At 32.0% G+C, this 18,280-nt stretch overlaps 1 protein-coding gene across 5 annotated transcripts in view; it reads right to left on the bottom strand.

Annotated features, from left to right (window-relative positions):
* The window catches only part of SSBP2 (single stranded DNA binding protein 2), a 360,390-nt gene that overhangs the window by 68,808 nt on the left and 273,302 nt on the right, over nt 1–18,280 (bottom strand). For 3 of the 5 annotated variants that reach the window (XM_079145559.1, XM_079145556.1, XM_079145557.1), the window contains exon 5: nt 11,369–11,458. The exons of the other annotated variants lie outside the window; for them this stretch is intronic. In XM_079145559.1, the coding sequence (XP_079001685.1) occupies nt 11,369–11,458 (90 nt within the window). The remainder of the gene's footprint in view (nt 1–11,368; nt 11,459–18,280) is intronic. 5 annotated transcript variants of the gene reach the window in all.

The following is an 18,280-nucleotide window of genomic DNA, read 5'->3' as shown; positions in this document are numbered from 1 at the left end:
CTTATTGATCTTTTTCTGAAGCACACACCAGCCATCAGAACTACTAAGAATTCAATTTAGCAGCCCACCCTTTTGTTGTTTGTGTCTAGTGCCATGTTCACACATGGGATCCAAATCTTTTTAGATTGAAATATATTTTAAAAGTTTATATAATCCTTAGTTCAGGACTTAGAAACATGTTTTCAACAGCATATTTTCTTTCTATTAATAAAAGGCTTAGCATTTGAATCAGAACATTAAACAGTCTACTTTCTTAATATCATATTATCTTTAGCATATAACCATCTTTGAACCAAAAATCCATAAGAGAATGGGTAATTTGCCAAAAGTAGCTTGCTTCCCTCAACATTTAGACACAGGTACAAAGTGAGATAAAGCCTGGGAAACTATTTTCAGTAATCTTATTAACTACACAAAAATCAGATATTTATCTCACTTGGTTCTGTGCAGACATGGCTTTAAATTCTTGATTTAATCTTTCCTTGAATTTTCAATGTAATATTTTTAAGTTGATAACAGGGAATAGACATAATTCTATGATATAAAAATTATTTTAGAATCTAAGATGTAATTTTAAAAAAACAATAAATATGACAGGAGGTAATTAGTTATTCATAGTCTGGGAAGGAAATAAAAATTATTTACTATAAGATTTAACTAAAACATAAATATTCTTTTAAAAATAACACATTACTTTTTATTATATATTTTTGTTCAATATCTTTATTTGATTTTCTCTATACAGTTTCTATATTTTACTTAAAAGCACTATGTTTTAAACTTAATATGTTAGCTTTCTTGAAGTTTGTGCTACCAATAATAAATAATATTGGAAATATTTGAAAAAATCACTAACATGTAACTTTCTTATTTCATCTCAGCCATATTTTATTTTTAAAGATATTTTAAAGTATTTTTTTAGTTGTAGGTAGACACAATACCTTTATTTTATTTATTTATTTTTATGTGGTGCTGAGGATTGAACCCCAAGGCCTCACACAAGTTAGGCAAATACTCTATCACTGAGCTACAACCCCAAATCTCAGCCATATTTTATATATTTACATATTTTTATTTTTATAATTCCATGATATACTTCATAAGTTTCTTGTAAAATAGTAACAATTCATAAGTTATACATCAAATGAATTTAAAGTTCCTTTATAATTTACACATCTTAATTTGTTTAGTTTCTTGTCTGCTTTTCATGAAAATCTCCATCAGACATTTCTGAAACTCCAGTGAATAAGATACTCTTGATTAACACATTTCAATTCCAACTAGTCCTAAACTAATTTAGCTCACAAAATGACATGCTTGTGCCGGTATATTCTGCTGATCAGCATAAGTATGCAGTTTACCTCTCATACATCGTAGATGTATTCTATCATCATTAACGCAATTAAAATAACTGTAAAGTTATAACAGACCAAGTTTCCTTGATGTTATTTTGGTAAAGCTAACCCCATACAGTGTAGAGTTACGAGCAGGTTGATTCTTTTGATATGGATTTAGTCTATGCATCAAAATTGGTCACTTACATTATTAGCCTTTTCAACAAGATGAGACTATTTCTCAAATCTTCATTACTGTACAGTTACCAGATAGAGGTGCATGGCAATAGACTTCCAGATTGTGAATGGGGGCTATGCTGTCTGGTAAGCTAAGACAGTATAAAAGTTTGAAGAACATTCTATCAACCTTTAATGATTTGCTTAAAGTACTTCATATCCAGAGATATGCACAGACACACAAATTTTTTTTATGTCTATGAGACAAGCAGCTACATTCCCATATAAACTCAATCTTGTTTCTGTGCTGTCAACTACTAACTAAAGTGACAATGATTAAAAAAAAAAATAACTGTTTGGGTATGAAAATAAATACGTGAGATTTACAATCTAGGATATAATATCAGGCTGATTCAATAAAGAGAACAAAAACTTAAAAAGTAATTTTTTAAAAACACCTTAACTTTTAATTAAATAATGCAAAGCTATTCTTCCCTTCTTCTTTTTTCCTATTGTATATTCATACTTCCATGTAAACTAGCTCCAGTTGAGGTGTGGGAGACAGTTACTTCAGTTTACTCAAAGTGTACCTTTATGTGTGTGTGTGCACGTGTGTGTATGTATATATATTTAAATATACATGTATATATTTATACAAATACATTTAAATATGCATTTATATATTATATGTATTTATAAATTTATGTTTATAAATTTATATTTATATATACATATACATATATATTTATCACTTTGTTTTTACCCTTCTGGTATCTTGATATGCTAGGGAAGTTTCTACTGATTAAGCAGTGGCCCTTTCAAATTCCCATGCAGAGATTAAAACATTTGTTAAAAAAAAAAAAAAAAAACTAGCCTATGGCTTGATCTTCTGATATAACCAGCTGACTATATATAGTTTTACTTTCCTTAGAAACAAAATAATACCATCATATTCATTTGGTGACTTACCTGTAAACACAAAGTCTATATTTAAAGGTACTCAACTCATATCTGAACTATATGGTAGTCTTTCTACAGAACAGATTTTTTATACCTTTATTTGTTTTTATGTGGTGCTGATGATCAAACCCAGTACCTCACACATGGTAGGCAAGTGTTTCACCACTGAGCTATAACCCCAGCCCCTACAGAGCAGATTTTCACAGAAATTACTGTTATACCAAAAAGTTCGATACTAACATTTTCTAGAATCATTTGACACAGCTGACCATTCGCATCCTTGAATGCTTTCTTCTTTTGGCTCACAGCATATCATGATACCTGGTTTTCTTCCTATTTCATAGGCTGATCCTTCCTAATTCTTTGCACTGGTTCTTCTTCATCTCCCTGACTACTTAACATTGATTGAAGTGCCTGGGGATGTCATTGTACAGCTTCTTCTTTTTTAAAATTTGTTAGTTTTAGTTATATATGACAGTAGAGTATATTCTGACATATTAATACAAATATGGAGTACATCTTATTCTAATTAGGATTCCAGTCTTGTGGTTGTACATGATGTGTAGATTCACAGTGGTGTACTTATGCATATACACAGGAAAGTTAAGTCAGACTCATTCCACTGTTTTTCCTATTCCTGTCCCACTCCCTTCCCTTTATTCCCCTTTGTTTCATCTACTGAACTTCCATTGTATAGCTTCTTGTCTCCATCTGTGCCCCTACTGTCTTGGTGTTAGCATCAAAACTTGTAGCTTTAAATATAAGCCATATAATAAAGGCTCCCAAAGTTATATTCCAGTCCAAGCCTCAACTATAAATGTTCAGACTTCCTTAGCCTGTTCCTTACTCCATATCTCTTATATATCTAGCAACCATCTCAATCTTAGTAAGTTCAAGAGTAGTCATTCTTGATATATCTTTTTCTCTCACCAACATATATCTAAATCATCACCAAAATGTTGGGCTCTAACTTCAAAATATAGAGGGAATTCAACCACTTCTCTTACTGCTATCATCTTGGTAGCATAATAATGCCTCGCCAAAATTCTGCAATGACATTCACACTAGTCTTCTTGCTGCTATGCTTTCCTACAGAGTAATCTCAACATGTAACCACAATAACTGTTAGTAGCCTCTACTTAGAGTAAAAACCAAAGTCTCTCTAAGAACCTAGAAAGTTCTACCTGATTAGGCTTTCTGTTCTCTGTGATTAGAATCTAACTATTCTTCCCAGCTGACACTTTACTTTAGCTATCCAGACCTTCTTATTCCTGAAAATACAAAAAAAAAAAAAAAAAAAAAAAAACCCAAAAACCAGTCATACTTTCAATTGAGGACCTTTGCATTTACTTGTCTCTCAGCCTACAAATACTCTTCCCCCAAATATCCCAGGGTTTTCTCTTTCACTTCCTTCTAATCCTCACTCAAATTATGTCTTTTTTGTTGTGCCTTTCTCTGGCCATCCTTAACAAAACATAGGGAATGTTATCTATTTTCTTTTTCCCTGTCATTTTTTTCTCCTTAGTCCTTGTCACTATCTGAAATATTATATATTAAAAAAATTATTAATTTTATTTACTGACTTTTTCTTATAGAGTCTAAGTTCTATCAGAGCAGGGCTTTTTGTTTATCTTTTTCTCTGTAGTAACTTTGATGGAGAGGGAAAACAATAAATAATTGTTTAATGTTGATGGCAATCTTTGCAAGTGTTTTTCAAAATATAGTTTGTTTCATCTATTAGAAAAAAAACAAGCAATAAAAACAATAAAACCAAAGGATTTCTAACCCCACACTACCTATACCCAAGAATTTTTATTTACTGGGTAACTACGAGGACTCTCATGGTAGAGTTCTACTTCACACACTTAGAAAAACATTGGTCCTTGTTGAATCTCTTATAAGCTATCTCTTACCATATTTATATGAAACAGAAGTAGGACAAATTTGGTCCAACACTTGTTTGGGTAAATAAAATTTTACTGAAACACAGTCATGCACATTAATTTACATGGTGTCTAAGGCTGGTTTTATGCAACAAGAACTGAGTAGTTGTCTCAGGGACCAGGTAACCTAATATATTTACTGAATGGCTATTTGCAGAAAGTTTGTTAACCCCTGACATAGGACATAAGAAAAGTTATTTCTGAACACCCCCAAATGATGTTATTTTTAAAAGAATTAGAGGTGTCCTAATAAATACTTAAGACAAAGCTATCCCTACTATGAAGGGAATTAATAATATAATAATGCAGTCCTTATTTTTAAGACTGTTGACCAAAGAATGTTGACCATTTTTGTTTCTGTGAACCAACATTAAGTAAAAAAACTGATATTGTATTATAAGTAGCTTTGACATAATTGCAATTTGCTCCATGTAAATATTTTATCAAGGGACTTAAAAAAATTAAAGCACTCTGGGAAGAATTGTTGGTAATATAGTTCCAAAAGAAAAACTTAATTTCAAAGTATCTGAAAATAGCTAAGTTCTTTTCACAAATATTATTTAAAAATATATTTTATTATTTCATATTAACTGTCTTGATACCTTTAGCTTGTGGAAGTAGCATGAAATGGAAAGGAAAATCAAACACTGATCTTGAATGGCTTGTCTAACTTTTTCTTAAATTCCCATTTGAGAAAAATAATAATATTAATAATAACTAGATTTCTAACAGGGAAGTACTTCATTCTATTTAACTGTAAGACCCAAGTGCCATCCGGCACTTCAGTCTTTGTTCTCTGTCCATCCAGTCATTGCTGTGGGGTCTTAAGTTGTCTGAACTGCAATTTTTAAAAAAGCTTATTTAGTTACTCAAGCCAAGCAGTTTTAATTTGTTCTAATAGTTGAGGCCAGAAAAAACTATTACCACGACTGCAGGATAGCATTATCAAAGCCAGCAGCTGTCAGGCACCTTTATTTTTTAGTTGCTTTTATCTTTATACTATGGAGAGAGTCTTGCTCTATTTTCAACATTTAGAATCCCTGTTCTTTAAAGATTCAAAATTGCAGTTTTAAGAAAATTAAACTTAATTTTTATTGCTTGAGCTTTGATAAATGAGCCATCATTCTCACCTTCATTTATCCAAATTTAATGTAATTAATTCTGAGAAATACTATTTCTAATATCTGAATTTTTAAAACTATGGTATATTTATAATGTTAGATATTATATTTTAGTAAGTAAATTCTACTTGAGATTTTTAGTACACTACTCATTCAAACTAAGTAATAAGTGATGTTTTGGTTACTAAGATCTAAGATGATATCTACAACTTATGGGGAGAAAGAAAAGGAGTGTCCCTGGGTGTAGAGTATTTCCAAATACAAATTTCTGAAGCCATCATGGTCAGAAAAAATAAGAAGAAAGCCAAATCATTGGAAGAGAAGACAATACCAAGGTTAGTAAGAGAAGGAAATTGAGAAGGCACATATATTATTTATATGTGTAAATATTAGGGTAAAACAGGTGCTACTGATTTAAAAAACTGCTGGCTTCAGAAAGTCTGACTAGGAGTAGCAGAGCAAATGAATACATATACAAAGATATCTTCAAAATATAGGGCTTTATTTCCAGAAATACATTAAATAAATATTTACTTCCCAGAAATATTTAACCTGGAGCTTTTAAAAATATTTCTTCTTGTTTTTTCAGTTTCAAGTGTTAAATGTTATATTACATAATAATTTTTCTCATTTTTGATTCTTTTTCTTTTAAACTATCAAGAATATTTTGTTAATCTGAGCTCTGAGCTTTGTTTTTGTCCTATTTCATTATGAATGTCATCTATATTGAGCCTTTTCTAGTCAATAACAACACCATGGAGAAAAGGAGAATTTTCTTACAATATTTTTCCTTCTTTTTGTGTTAGTACTATGTCAAAGCATTAGGTCAGCTTGCTACAGCGCAGTCTTGCTAAAAATAGCACCTTGGAAAATAGATCCTGAACAAATGAAGACATCTGCAAATCACCACTAGATGGCAAAGCAGCTTTACCATTGTCAATACTATCCTGCAAACAAACTATGCCCCCAAAACCTGCTGTAATATATTTTCTAGAATATCAGTTTTGATCAATTTAGATTTTAATATTTGGATGACCACCTTGGTGTGAAACTAAATTACTTGGTATACTTTATTTTCAACATGTTTTTATAGTCTTTTTCATGTCAAAGCCTTAAATGTATAACCCAATATCAATAGATTATAGTTTTAAACAGTTTCAGTAAAGAAAACTAAAGATCTAGTGACAAGAATATAGTAAAGATAGCATGACAAAAAGAAATAACCATTCCTTTAATGTTCTATGTTATGGTAAGGTCATAAGAGAAGCTTTCTTGTTATCCACAAAATTATGCAATCTTGTAAAATAATAGTTAATAGTCTTGATTTTTCAAAACATAAAAGACTAAGTACTTTTCCTTTGTTTTATGTAGAGAATTTTACTGAATTATTTTAATCATTATACATATACAAAAAGAAAATCCAGTGTATTTATGAAATACTTCTTCCCATTTCAATAAAATTATAGGAATTGATGCCCTTGCTGTCTTTTTCTAAGAATGTTATGAGAATGAATAAAGAGCAAGTTGATTTTGTTAATGTATAATTTGAATTTTTTAGTATAAAATGAAACTTTTTGAAAAAGACGTTAGCACAGGGACAGGAAAGTTACAGACTCAGTTCTGTGCCACTGAAGAATACTCACACCATATTATAATACTGTATTTTATTTTACAAAAACTGCCAAACTCCAGTTAGGTATCTAGCCACTATTTTGATTTATTGTCTTCCCTCTTAAACAGCTGGACTTCTTGACATAAGAAAGCTGCTCTAAAGTCATTCACCAGTTCTACGGCATGCATCATTTTGAGGATTTATAAGATTTCTTATATAAATCACTCCATTGATAAAAAGATTCCAAGTAAATAACTGTCTTATTTGAAATGACTTCATATTACTAAACTAATAATATCTTTTGCATGCCCAAATAGTCCCACTAATTATACTTAATTTTTCTCCTGCTCAGCAACAGAAGCTTTCATCACAATAAAAGGATCAAAGCTTAAGTGTGAACAATGCTACCAAGAAAAAGGCACTACCCTAAAGCTTACCTTTCAGAATGGACCTATTAAATGTATGGAACATTAATCATAATTATGGTTTTAGAGTAGAAGTTGGTTGAGTTTGTTATAAATTCACAAGTTTAGAATATGTGATAATTCCACTTGATAATGAATTTGTCTATTTGTGAAAATGAGGAGACTTGTTGTACAATGGAAAAAGAAATAAAAGGAGTGTATTTTTACGTAGGAAAACTGTTTCATTGTACTTTTACAGTATGATCACAGAGAAAGCACAACTCAGAACTAGTTAAGTTGGTACCTGATGTGCCAATTACAAGTCATTATTCTTTATTCACTTAATTCTAATAGGCTTAATGCTCTTATGATCTAGTCCTATTCCAGCTACTCCCAAAGAAGCTTTACATTTCCTAAGAATACAAATATAAAATATTCTTACAGTCCACCTAAAGATAAAAGGCAATGGGAGGTAACTACTGTTAAGAATTTAGTAGTTAAAACCAAGCTGAGAGTCTAGATAAACGGTTTAGCATTCCTTTGGGCCAGGGGTTCCCTTGTTATCTGAGTGGGGCTTTTTGGAGAGCCTCAGTCTCTTCTAGATAGCCTTCTGGACCTAGACAGTTGGAGACACAGCCTGTTCCTTTCTAGTTGCTTTCAATTTCCTTTGCTTTGCCCTGGCCTTGTGTACTGATTGTGCCTAATCTTGAACATTATGGTTTATGAATTCTGAAAAGATACCCATCACAAGTTCTCTAGATTTGGATCATTCTTGGAAGATAATATCTTTTTGGAAATAGATTAAAAATTGGTATTTGGACATGAATTATTAATATTTGCTGCTATTTCTACTCATGAAAATCAGCTATACTTTATTAACAATAGACATTATGGCCAGAATTTTACTAAAGCATAGTCCAATCACAACCAAAACTGATATTTAGGGAATATTTGATTTGTCTGATGCTATCACTCTATTTACCAAAAGACATTAATATCATATTTCTTTCTAAAAAGCTGAATTCAGAATGGACCTATTTTTCAATATTTCAGAGAGGCATTTCCTTGGATACTGGATATATTTAAAAGTTGCACAGGTAGAAAGCTCCACTTTGCATGACATACTTAGTCTCTCTCTTCTTCCTTTCTGGGACTTTATGGTTTATTTTTCCTCTTCCTACAATATTCTCTCCCGGTCTGTTTCCTCGTCTAACACTTAATTCATCTGCAGATGTCAGTTTGGATTTCATTACTACTTTGACAATATTCCCCTGTGACTATGCCTCTTCCAAGACAGGGTTTGGTGGTATGATTTGCTCTAAGAGGAAAATCTACCCATCGAATATAACCATTTTCAAAATTTTTGTACTCTAATTGCCTTGTTTCTATTTCACCACACTATAAGCTTTTTGAGGGCAGGGATTTGTAAACACTTATATCATAGATGTCTACCAGAAAGCTTGAATCTATTGCATATTCAGGTCGCTGCCTTTCTTAAAGATTTCTGATGGCTCCCATAGGCCTACTGAATAAACTCAAGCTCTTCACATGACACATAAGGCCCCTGTCAACAGATGAGAGCATAAATTTCCAATTTCACATCCAGGAACTCCTATTACCCTCCAACAAATTTTTTGTATGCTTTATTCTCGATACTTTGGCACAGATCATTTTGATGATGCCATTCTTTCTCTTAAAATGTTCCCACTTTCTAGGATGCATTCTTCTCCATGTTTTTCTGTACAAATTTTTCTAAACCACTCTTATCTCCAACTCAGACTTAATGGCTCACTCCTTATTCATCACAGAACTTTTCACATTGTCACTTATTTTTGATAATGTCTTATCAAATGGGGGAGAAATTTATATATGTCAAAGACTTCTACAATAAGCTTCAGGAAGGTACATACTAGACCTTCTAGTCTTTAATAACTACCACAGTGCCTAGCATCTTGTGGTATTCCAATATTTATCAATCACACTGGAATAATTAAAACAAAGACAATGCTATTTCAAGTACTCTTAATAAGACTTTGAGAAAGAAGATAGGTAAGGGTTGAGAATGGTTTATTCTATCAAATATGAAAATGAAAATATATGGATTTATATACATCTTGGCATAGTCCTAGAATAAAAGAATTCAGTTTCCTTCTTGGCCTTCCTTTTCTTTAAAAAATGCCAGCTAGAGAGCTTGTACTAACTCACAAATAGAAAACAAATCTTCTGAATTGCTCCCTAACCCCAAATTACCTTTGGCAAGATAAAAAAGAGCATCAGGAAAAAAATATTTTACACCTGAAAATATTTCATCAATAATAATCAACTATGAACTTCAAAGGTAAACTAAATCCCAGCTCTGTAACTTTCTGATTTTGTCCAAATCATTTACCAATCAATCAATGCTATCTGAACAGTGGGGATGAGTTTATATATGTAACACATTTAAAACACAGATGTAGTTATTGCTATGTGTTAGCTGTTACTATCATTATCTTAAATGGTAGCAGTTCAATTAACAATTAAGAATTACAGTCTGGGGCTGGGACTATATAGCTCAGTGGTAGAGTGCTTGCCTTACACGGTGTGTGGCACTGGGTTCGATCCTCAGCACCACATATAAATAAGTAAATTAAATAAAGGTATTGTGTCGATCTACAACTAGAAATATTTAAAGATAAATAAATAATGATAAAAAACAATTAAAAATATATTAAAAAAGAGTTATAATCTGTTCCTAGATTATAAGAAACCATCCCCCTACACAATGTGAGCTTTAAGAAGAATTAGATTTTAGACTACTTGGGTATTAGTATAAAGCAGATGAGCAAATAATCATGTCCTAAACAACCAGTGTTGGTTCTAGGTTCTAATTAAGACCTTTTAATTCAATTGATGTATTTTGCACAATTACTTATAATTTTATTTCTCCATGTTCATAATTGTAAGCACCCTATAAGGATGGTATGGATTAACTAACAAATGATTAATAAGGACTTTGAAAATATAAAAAGTAAAGTGATGAACTTACAAGTATCTAATGCAATTTATTAACAATATAACATTATATTAATTCCTATAATGGCTTCCAGTTCTAGCTTTTAACTCCTAAATTCTTAATTTTCTCAAAGGGTATTATAAAATTATGTATAAAAATAAATCTCAAAATCTGTATTAGTTTACATTAGAATACTATCAGACTTAAGATGTGGACACCATAAAGTTAAAAAGTGATGTATTATAATTATAAAATCATTATAATCATTCCTAAAATAAGTGGTCTTACTGAAATTTAAAAATACTAACATATATTTGAAAATGTGGCTTTAAAATGTTAAATAATGATATTAATAAAAATTCCAGCTTAAAGCCACAAAAATGATCCAAAAAATTTTTGATATAGCCTATAATTCTTGATTGAATAGATTGTAATTTATCTATGTTTTGATAGCACAGCCAAATCTTGATTATTTCTAGTCTGTGGAAATATGGATAGCTTGGATAGTTAAAAATCCATCTCTTCCCAGAATATTGTCTTTAGTCTCTTCTCCCACAAAGTATTTACCATAGTTAATAGCTTATTTGCATTTAAACTCCTTTTTCTTCTGAACTGAACAATAAAATTGCTTAATTAATTAACAACAAATAAAGCATAGGAAGGACAGACAATACAATAGCCAGTCTAAACAATCAAGAGTTGGCTGTACAGCATTATATTTACTTTAAGAATTAAAATAGCCTCATCCTACTTCATTTTCTTTAAATGAAATCAAACAGGAGTTCCTATGCCTTAACATTCCTAGTCAGTTTCTCTGAGTACCTGAAAGAACCCTGGTGGTACAGGACCTACTGGCATGCCATCTCCTGGGGGAATGTTTCCTAGCACTGGACTGGGAGCTGCTGCAGCACTCTGCAAAGAATAAAGGAGAAACAAACCTATATCATTACAGAGAAGGCACAAAACCAAAGAGTAATGATAATTGATTATAAGAAGGGATGCTTTTTCATTCCTGGGAACAAATATTGGTAATTTTTTGCATTCTGGAAGTACACTAAGATACAACATAGTTTAGTAAATTACTGAGTTAGTTGATTTTAACAGGTCTCTTTAAACTTTGTGAAGCCAAATAATCTTAATAAGATGATATATTTCAATAATATAATAAATGCCAATGGTAAAACGACAAAATTATAAAGGTTTAAATCAAATTTTAAGGCACAAACATTTGAAATGGCAACCTCAATAAGGAATAGTAAATATTTGGGAAAAGGTTTGAAGATTGTGCTTGTAGAGTTGGTAAAAGACAAAACAAAACAAAACTCTAATTTTTAAGAATATACTTTTCTATGTCATAAACTATTCAGTCATAAAAAATGAAAGTCTATCATTTGCTAAGATATACATTCCAAGAGGACATTATAATGTTAACTAAAATAAGCCAGGCAGAGAGACAACTACTACATGGTTTGACTCTTTGTGGTATCTAAAAATGTTGATCTCATACAAGTTGAGAATAGGATGGTCATCACCAGAGGTGAGGGACAGTAAGAGGAGAAGCTGGTCAATACTGCTCTTAGGACTAAAAGCTAGACATAAGGTGTAATTATTGTCCTAATTAAATGCAAAGTAGAAAATCGTTTCACAATAAAAATGTAAAAAAATGACAAGTGTGGAAATCACAATGTTACTCTTATATAGGAATAAGTTCTGGTATTGTATCATATGATAGTATGACTTTAGTTAACAATAATGAATTTGCCACAAAGGGACAAAAAATATGATGAAGACACACCAGCTTGAATTGAACAGTTTTGCTATGAAAAGAAATCAAACCAAGAACTGCCTCTAGTTTATCTGTTGCACTATCCTCATCTATATCAGTGTACTTATTCATGTGTTCATATTCCACTGGAAAAATGTAAAATCTCAGTGTATTTATAGCACATATTTCCTGGCATATAAATTGACAAAAATGTTAACATGCTCATTCTATAGTACCTGGCAGTTGTTAATATTTAAGGCCAATGATTTTAGTATTTCCCAAGGAAGTCTAAATTTAAATATGGTTCTCTGAAAGGTTGCTTACCTGTGAATGCCAAAATTTTAAACTTCTAATAAAGCAAAATAAAGCAAACGAGTATAACAGGAGAAATAATATTTCTTATATAGTAAGATGAAATGTTAATATATTACTTTAAGAAAAACATGCAATTTCATTTACTATACATTAACTGAACACCTACCACTGTAAGTCATTGCTTGTTCTATTTTGCTTTATATAGTACACACGTTTTAAAAAATGGAAGGCAAAGTTATTTTAATTTTAACTAAACTTGTGTAAAATATTAATACATAGTATTAGAGTAAGGGAAAAACCACAATCAAACATTTTTAATTTAAATATGAATGATTCCATCAAGATCTGGTAAGTAAGATTTGATCTATATCTTTAAGGGTTCCAATTACTGCCATGTGGGAAATTGTTCTTAGTACTAAGTTAGACATAAGGTGTCATTATTGTTCTAATTAAATGCAGAATAGAAAACTGTTTCACAATAAAGACATGTAAAATGACAAGTTCAGAAATCACCACTAGCCTATTCTTACATAGACTGTGTATTATAACACTGAGCATGTTTATCAAAAAACAAAACAGAAATAATTGAATTATTGAGACTTCTTGTGTTACCTTCTAGTTACCTCAAAAGCACATAAAGGAAGTTCTTGCCTATCCAAAGGGGAAAAAGGTTCATTTCCATATAAACCAAAATTCAACAGGTGGTAAAGAAACTTGTAAGAAACAGGTAAAATTCACAGTTAAATATTTGGCTATTGACTTTTTTTTTTTTTAATTTGGTCAGACTACTTTATTTAAAGGCATAGAGTATGCTAGCTTTTAATCTTTAAAGTCTTTTATGATATTAAAAAGATAGTGCACCACGATCAAGTGGGTTTTATCCCAGGGATGCAAGGTTGCTTCAACATCCAGAAATCAATAAATGTCATTCACCATATCAACAGACTTAAAGTTAAGAATCACATGATTAATTTCAATAGATGCAGAAAAAGCATTCGATAAAATACAGCATCCCTTCATGCTCAAATACTAGAAAAAATTGGGGTACTGGGAATATTCCTTAACATTGTAAAGGCCATCTACGCTAAGCCCATGGCCAATGTCATTCTAAATGGTGAAAAACTGAAAGCATTCCCCCTAAAAACCGGAACAAGGCAGGGATGCCCTCTTTTACCACTTCTATTCAACATTGTTCTTGAGACTCTAGCCAAAGCAATTAGACAAACCAAAGAAATTAAAGGGATACGAATTGGAAAAGAAGAACTCAAACTATCCCTGTTCGCTGATGACATGATTATAATTTAGAGGAACCTGGAAATTCCACCAGAAAACTCTTAGAACTCATAAGTGAATTCAGTAAAGTAGCAGGTTACAAGATCAATGCTCATAAATCCAATGCATTTTTATACATAAGTGATGAATCTTCAGAAAGAGAAATTAGGAAAACTACCCCATTCACAATAGCCTCGAAAAAAATAAAATACTTGGGAATCAATCTCACAAAAGAGGTGAAAGACCTCTACAATGAGAACTACAGAACACTAAAGAAAGAAATTAAAGAAAACCTTAGAAGATGGAAAGATCTCCTATGTTCTTGGATAGGCAGAATTAATATTGTCAAAATGGCCATACTACCTAAAGTGCTATACAGATTCAATGCAATTCCAATTAAAATCCCAATGATGTACCTTACAGAAAGAGAGCAAGCAATTATGAAATTCATCTGAAGAATAAGAAACTCAGAATAGCTAAAGCAATCCTCAGTAGAAAGAGCGAAGCAGGGGTATCACAATACCAGATCTTCAACTCTATTACAAAGCAATAGTAACAAAAACGGCATGGTATTGGTACCAAAATAGACAGGTAGATCAATGGTACAGAATAGAGGACACGGACACAAACCCAAATAAATACAATTTTCTCATACTACACAAAGGTGCCAAAAATATGCAATGGAGAAAAGATAGCCTCTTCAACAAATGGTGCTGGGAAAAACCGGAAAACCATATGCAACAGAATGAAATTAACTCCTATCTCTCACCCTGCACAAAACTCAACTCAAAATGGATCAGGACCTCGGAATCAGACCAGAAGACCCTGCATCTTATAGAAGAAAAAGTAGGTCCAAACCTTCAACTTGTTGGCTTAGGAATCAGACTTCCTTAACAGGACTCCCATAGCAACAAGAAATAAAAGCAAGAATCAACAACTGGGATAGATTCAAACTAAAAAGCTTTCTCTCAGCAAAGGAACTACCAGTAATGTGAAGAGAGAGCCTACAGAGGGGGGAGAATATCTTTGCCACGCATACTTCAGATAGAGTCACTAATTTCCAGAATGTATAAAGAACTCAGAAAACTCTACACCAAGAATACAAATAATCCAATCAACAAATGGGCTAAGGAAATGAAACAGACACTTCACAGAAGAACTACAAGCAATCAACAGATATATGAAAAAATGTTCAACATCTCTAGTAATAAGAGAATGGAAATCAAAACTACCCTAAGATTCCATCTCACCCCAAGTAGAATGGTGATTAGATCCAAGAACACAAGCAACAATAGGTGTTGGCGAGGATGTGGGGAAAAAGGTAACACTCATACATTGCTGGTGGGGTTGCAAAATTAGTGCAGCCACTCTGGAAAGCAGTATGAGATTCCTCAGAAATGGAACCACCATTTGACCCAGCTATCCCACTCCTTGGCCTATACTCAAAGGACTTAAAATCAGCATATTACAGAGATACAGCCACATCAATGTTCATTGCTGCTCAATTCACCATAGCCAGATTGTGGAACCAACCTAGATGTCCTTCAGTTGATGAATGGATAAAGAAACTGTGGCATATATATACAATGGAATATTACTCCACCACGAGGAATGACAAAATTATGGCATTTGCAGGCAAATGGATGAAATTGGAGATATCATGCTAGTGAGATAATCCAATCTCAGAAAACTAAAGGACGAATGATCTCGCTGATAAGCGGATGAGGACATATAATGGGGGTGGCAGGGGTTAGCGTTAGGGTTAGGGTTAGGTTTAGGGTTAGGGTTAAAGAGGGTTGGTAAGAATGGAGGAAGAAAGGACTGTATAGAGGGAAAAGAGGGTGGGAGAGGTGGGGGGGAAGGGAAAAAAATAACAGAATGAATCAAACACCATTACCCTATGTAAATTTATGATTACACAAATGGTATGCCTTGACTCCATGTACAAACAGAGAAACAACATGTATCCCATTTGTTTACAATTTAAAAGAAGTTCAAAAAAAGTCTTATGTATCTTTGTTTTATTTTCTTGCTATTAGTTAAAAGTGAAAAGATTCAGATGACTATTTCAGCAAGGTTTCAAAATGCCTTCTGAATTTTCATTTATGCCTTTAAAGTTATTTAATAAATTCAATCAAAATATTTGCTTTCAACTCTATGTAGAGTCAAAGACTCTTTTAAACTCTTTAATATAGCAGTTAGCATTATGTGGGAAAAATATCCTTGCCCTCATAAAGTTAATATTCTAGTAAGAGGAGAAAAACATAAGTAAAAAAAAACCAAAATATATTTATCCATGTTCTAATGAGGGTGGGAGGAAAAAGCAAAGAAGAGAGAATTCCTGGTAAACAGGATAAGGATCACAATTTTGAAAAGGATATTCAAGGAAGGAAAGCATCAAAACTAATGGACCAGGTTATAGTGACTATTAACTGATTTAAATGTGTCTCTTGCTCTGTTGCTGAGTCTCCCTGTATTTTCAAAAGAACAAATTCTTAGTTTGCATTTATTCTCTCACACTGGCAAAAATAATTTTGTGAAGATTCTTTTTTAATATTCATACTTTGGTCACAATAATTAATTGAAATCAAGTTTGATAGCTAGATTATTAACAGTATACAGCATGATTAGTTAGTTATCTCACATGATGGTAATTTCTTGCCTTGGCTCAAGCACACAATGTGAAATGAACAGAATACTAGTAATATCCAATATACACACTACAAAGTTGAGATCATTTTGGTACAAATTTCACTTTGTGGACCAGTTTTGAGCTAAACTATTTACTCTCCTGTATTTATTAACAAGGGATACCTCCTCCCTTTATTCTATTATGAGAACTCAGCTTAGAGTACCATTTGGCACATTGTGTTAATTATTAATAAAGCTATCCTGAAGAATATCACAGAACACTACTATTTGGCCACCCTAGACATTGTCAAAGAGTATATTTCTCAAATTGCCTAACTTGTTAATTTATATACAGTGACTACAGAATTAATACATCATTTGATACTGTAAAGCAGAAACAATCTTTTGGGATTAGGGCTTTATGTAGAAGAAAAAATTCCAAATTTCATGGGTTTCATTGCTGGAATTTCTGAGACTTGTCTCAAGTTTACTTCCAACATGAGGAAAAATGTATCCATGATCTAAGGATTCACAGAAAGTTGTTGGTCCTAATTCATAAAGCATGTATTTTTCTGTGATGTGATAATGGAATCACAACAAAAGAGCAAATAGTTTAATTATATTAAGAACTACTACAAAGTATTAGTTTGATTGGATTTCTATGAATTCCCATTAGAGTACCATACAAAATTCTTTATTACATAATCTATTCATGATTACTTAGAGTTGACTTTTTATGGTAGCTCTCTCTTTTAAATGAAAAACAGACAATAATATGGTTTTAATATTTCTTTTAACTAAACAATATATTGACACTGGGGTGCTGATTTAAGCCTATTAATTATCATTTATAGTGTCTTGTCTCTTCTATTGGATTAACTTGTTTGTATGTTTTTGGTATGTATTTTCAAATACATCTTTTCCAATATACATTTTCTTAAACCATTTGCTTTGCCATCTGACTCAGGGAAAACTCCTGCATATAATTTCTATGGGAGTTTCAAAGCAATAGGCAAAAAATAAAAATTTGTTTAAAATAAAATAGGATGCGATTTATTATTAAACATAATTAGCTAGCATTTAAGAGTCTACACATTCAATAAGTAGGAGATTGATTTACTAAGAACACTAGAGAACCAGTTGACTAATTATACAGTGGAGAATCAATATACAAATTCTATATTTGGTGGAATAGAAAAAATATTCTTGGGAATATATAAAATTGTGAAATAATGGAACTAAAAAGAATGATATTATTATTAGCAACTGGATAGGAGATTAAAGGGAGAGGTGAATAGGAATAGATTGGGGAGGGGATTATTGATTAACATTATTAAGTCATCTGTATAGTTTTTAAGCTTTATTAAAATTTGAATGTGTTCCCTTCCAAAATTCAGGTGTGCCCAGTGTGACTGAATTAAGAGGTAGCACTTTTAAGAGGCGATTAGATCATTAAGGGTCCTTCTTGTGAATGGAACTAGTGCCTTCATAACAGAGTACTGAAGAAGGGAGTTCATTCACTATTGCTCTTCAACTTTTCCAAGTGAGGATCCACCAAGAAGGCCCTCACCAAACACCATATCATAGTGCCTTGATCTCAAACTTCTCAGCTTCCAGACCTGTGTGAAATACATTCTGTTTCAAGTTTTATTTTTAATAGTGCTGGGAATTGAACCCGGGCCTTTAGCATGCTAGGATCTACCATTGAGATACACCCCCGTCCTAGCTCTGTTCCTTATAAATTACCTGGC

The sequence above is a fragment of the Sciurus vulgaris genome (assembly GCF_902686455.1).
Source record: "Sciurus vulgaris genome assembly, chromosome: 6".
In the NCBI taxonomy this organism is placed as follows: Eukaryota; Metazoa; Chordata; class Mammalia; order Rodentia; family Sciuridae; genus Sciurus; species Sciurus vulgaris.
The sequence above is the reverse complement of the archived record's forward strand: the minus strand, read 5'-3'. Positions and strand labels throughout refer to the sequence as shown.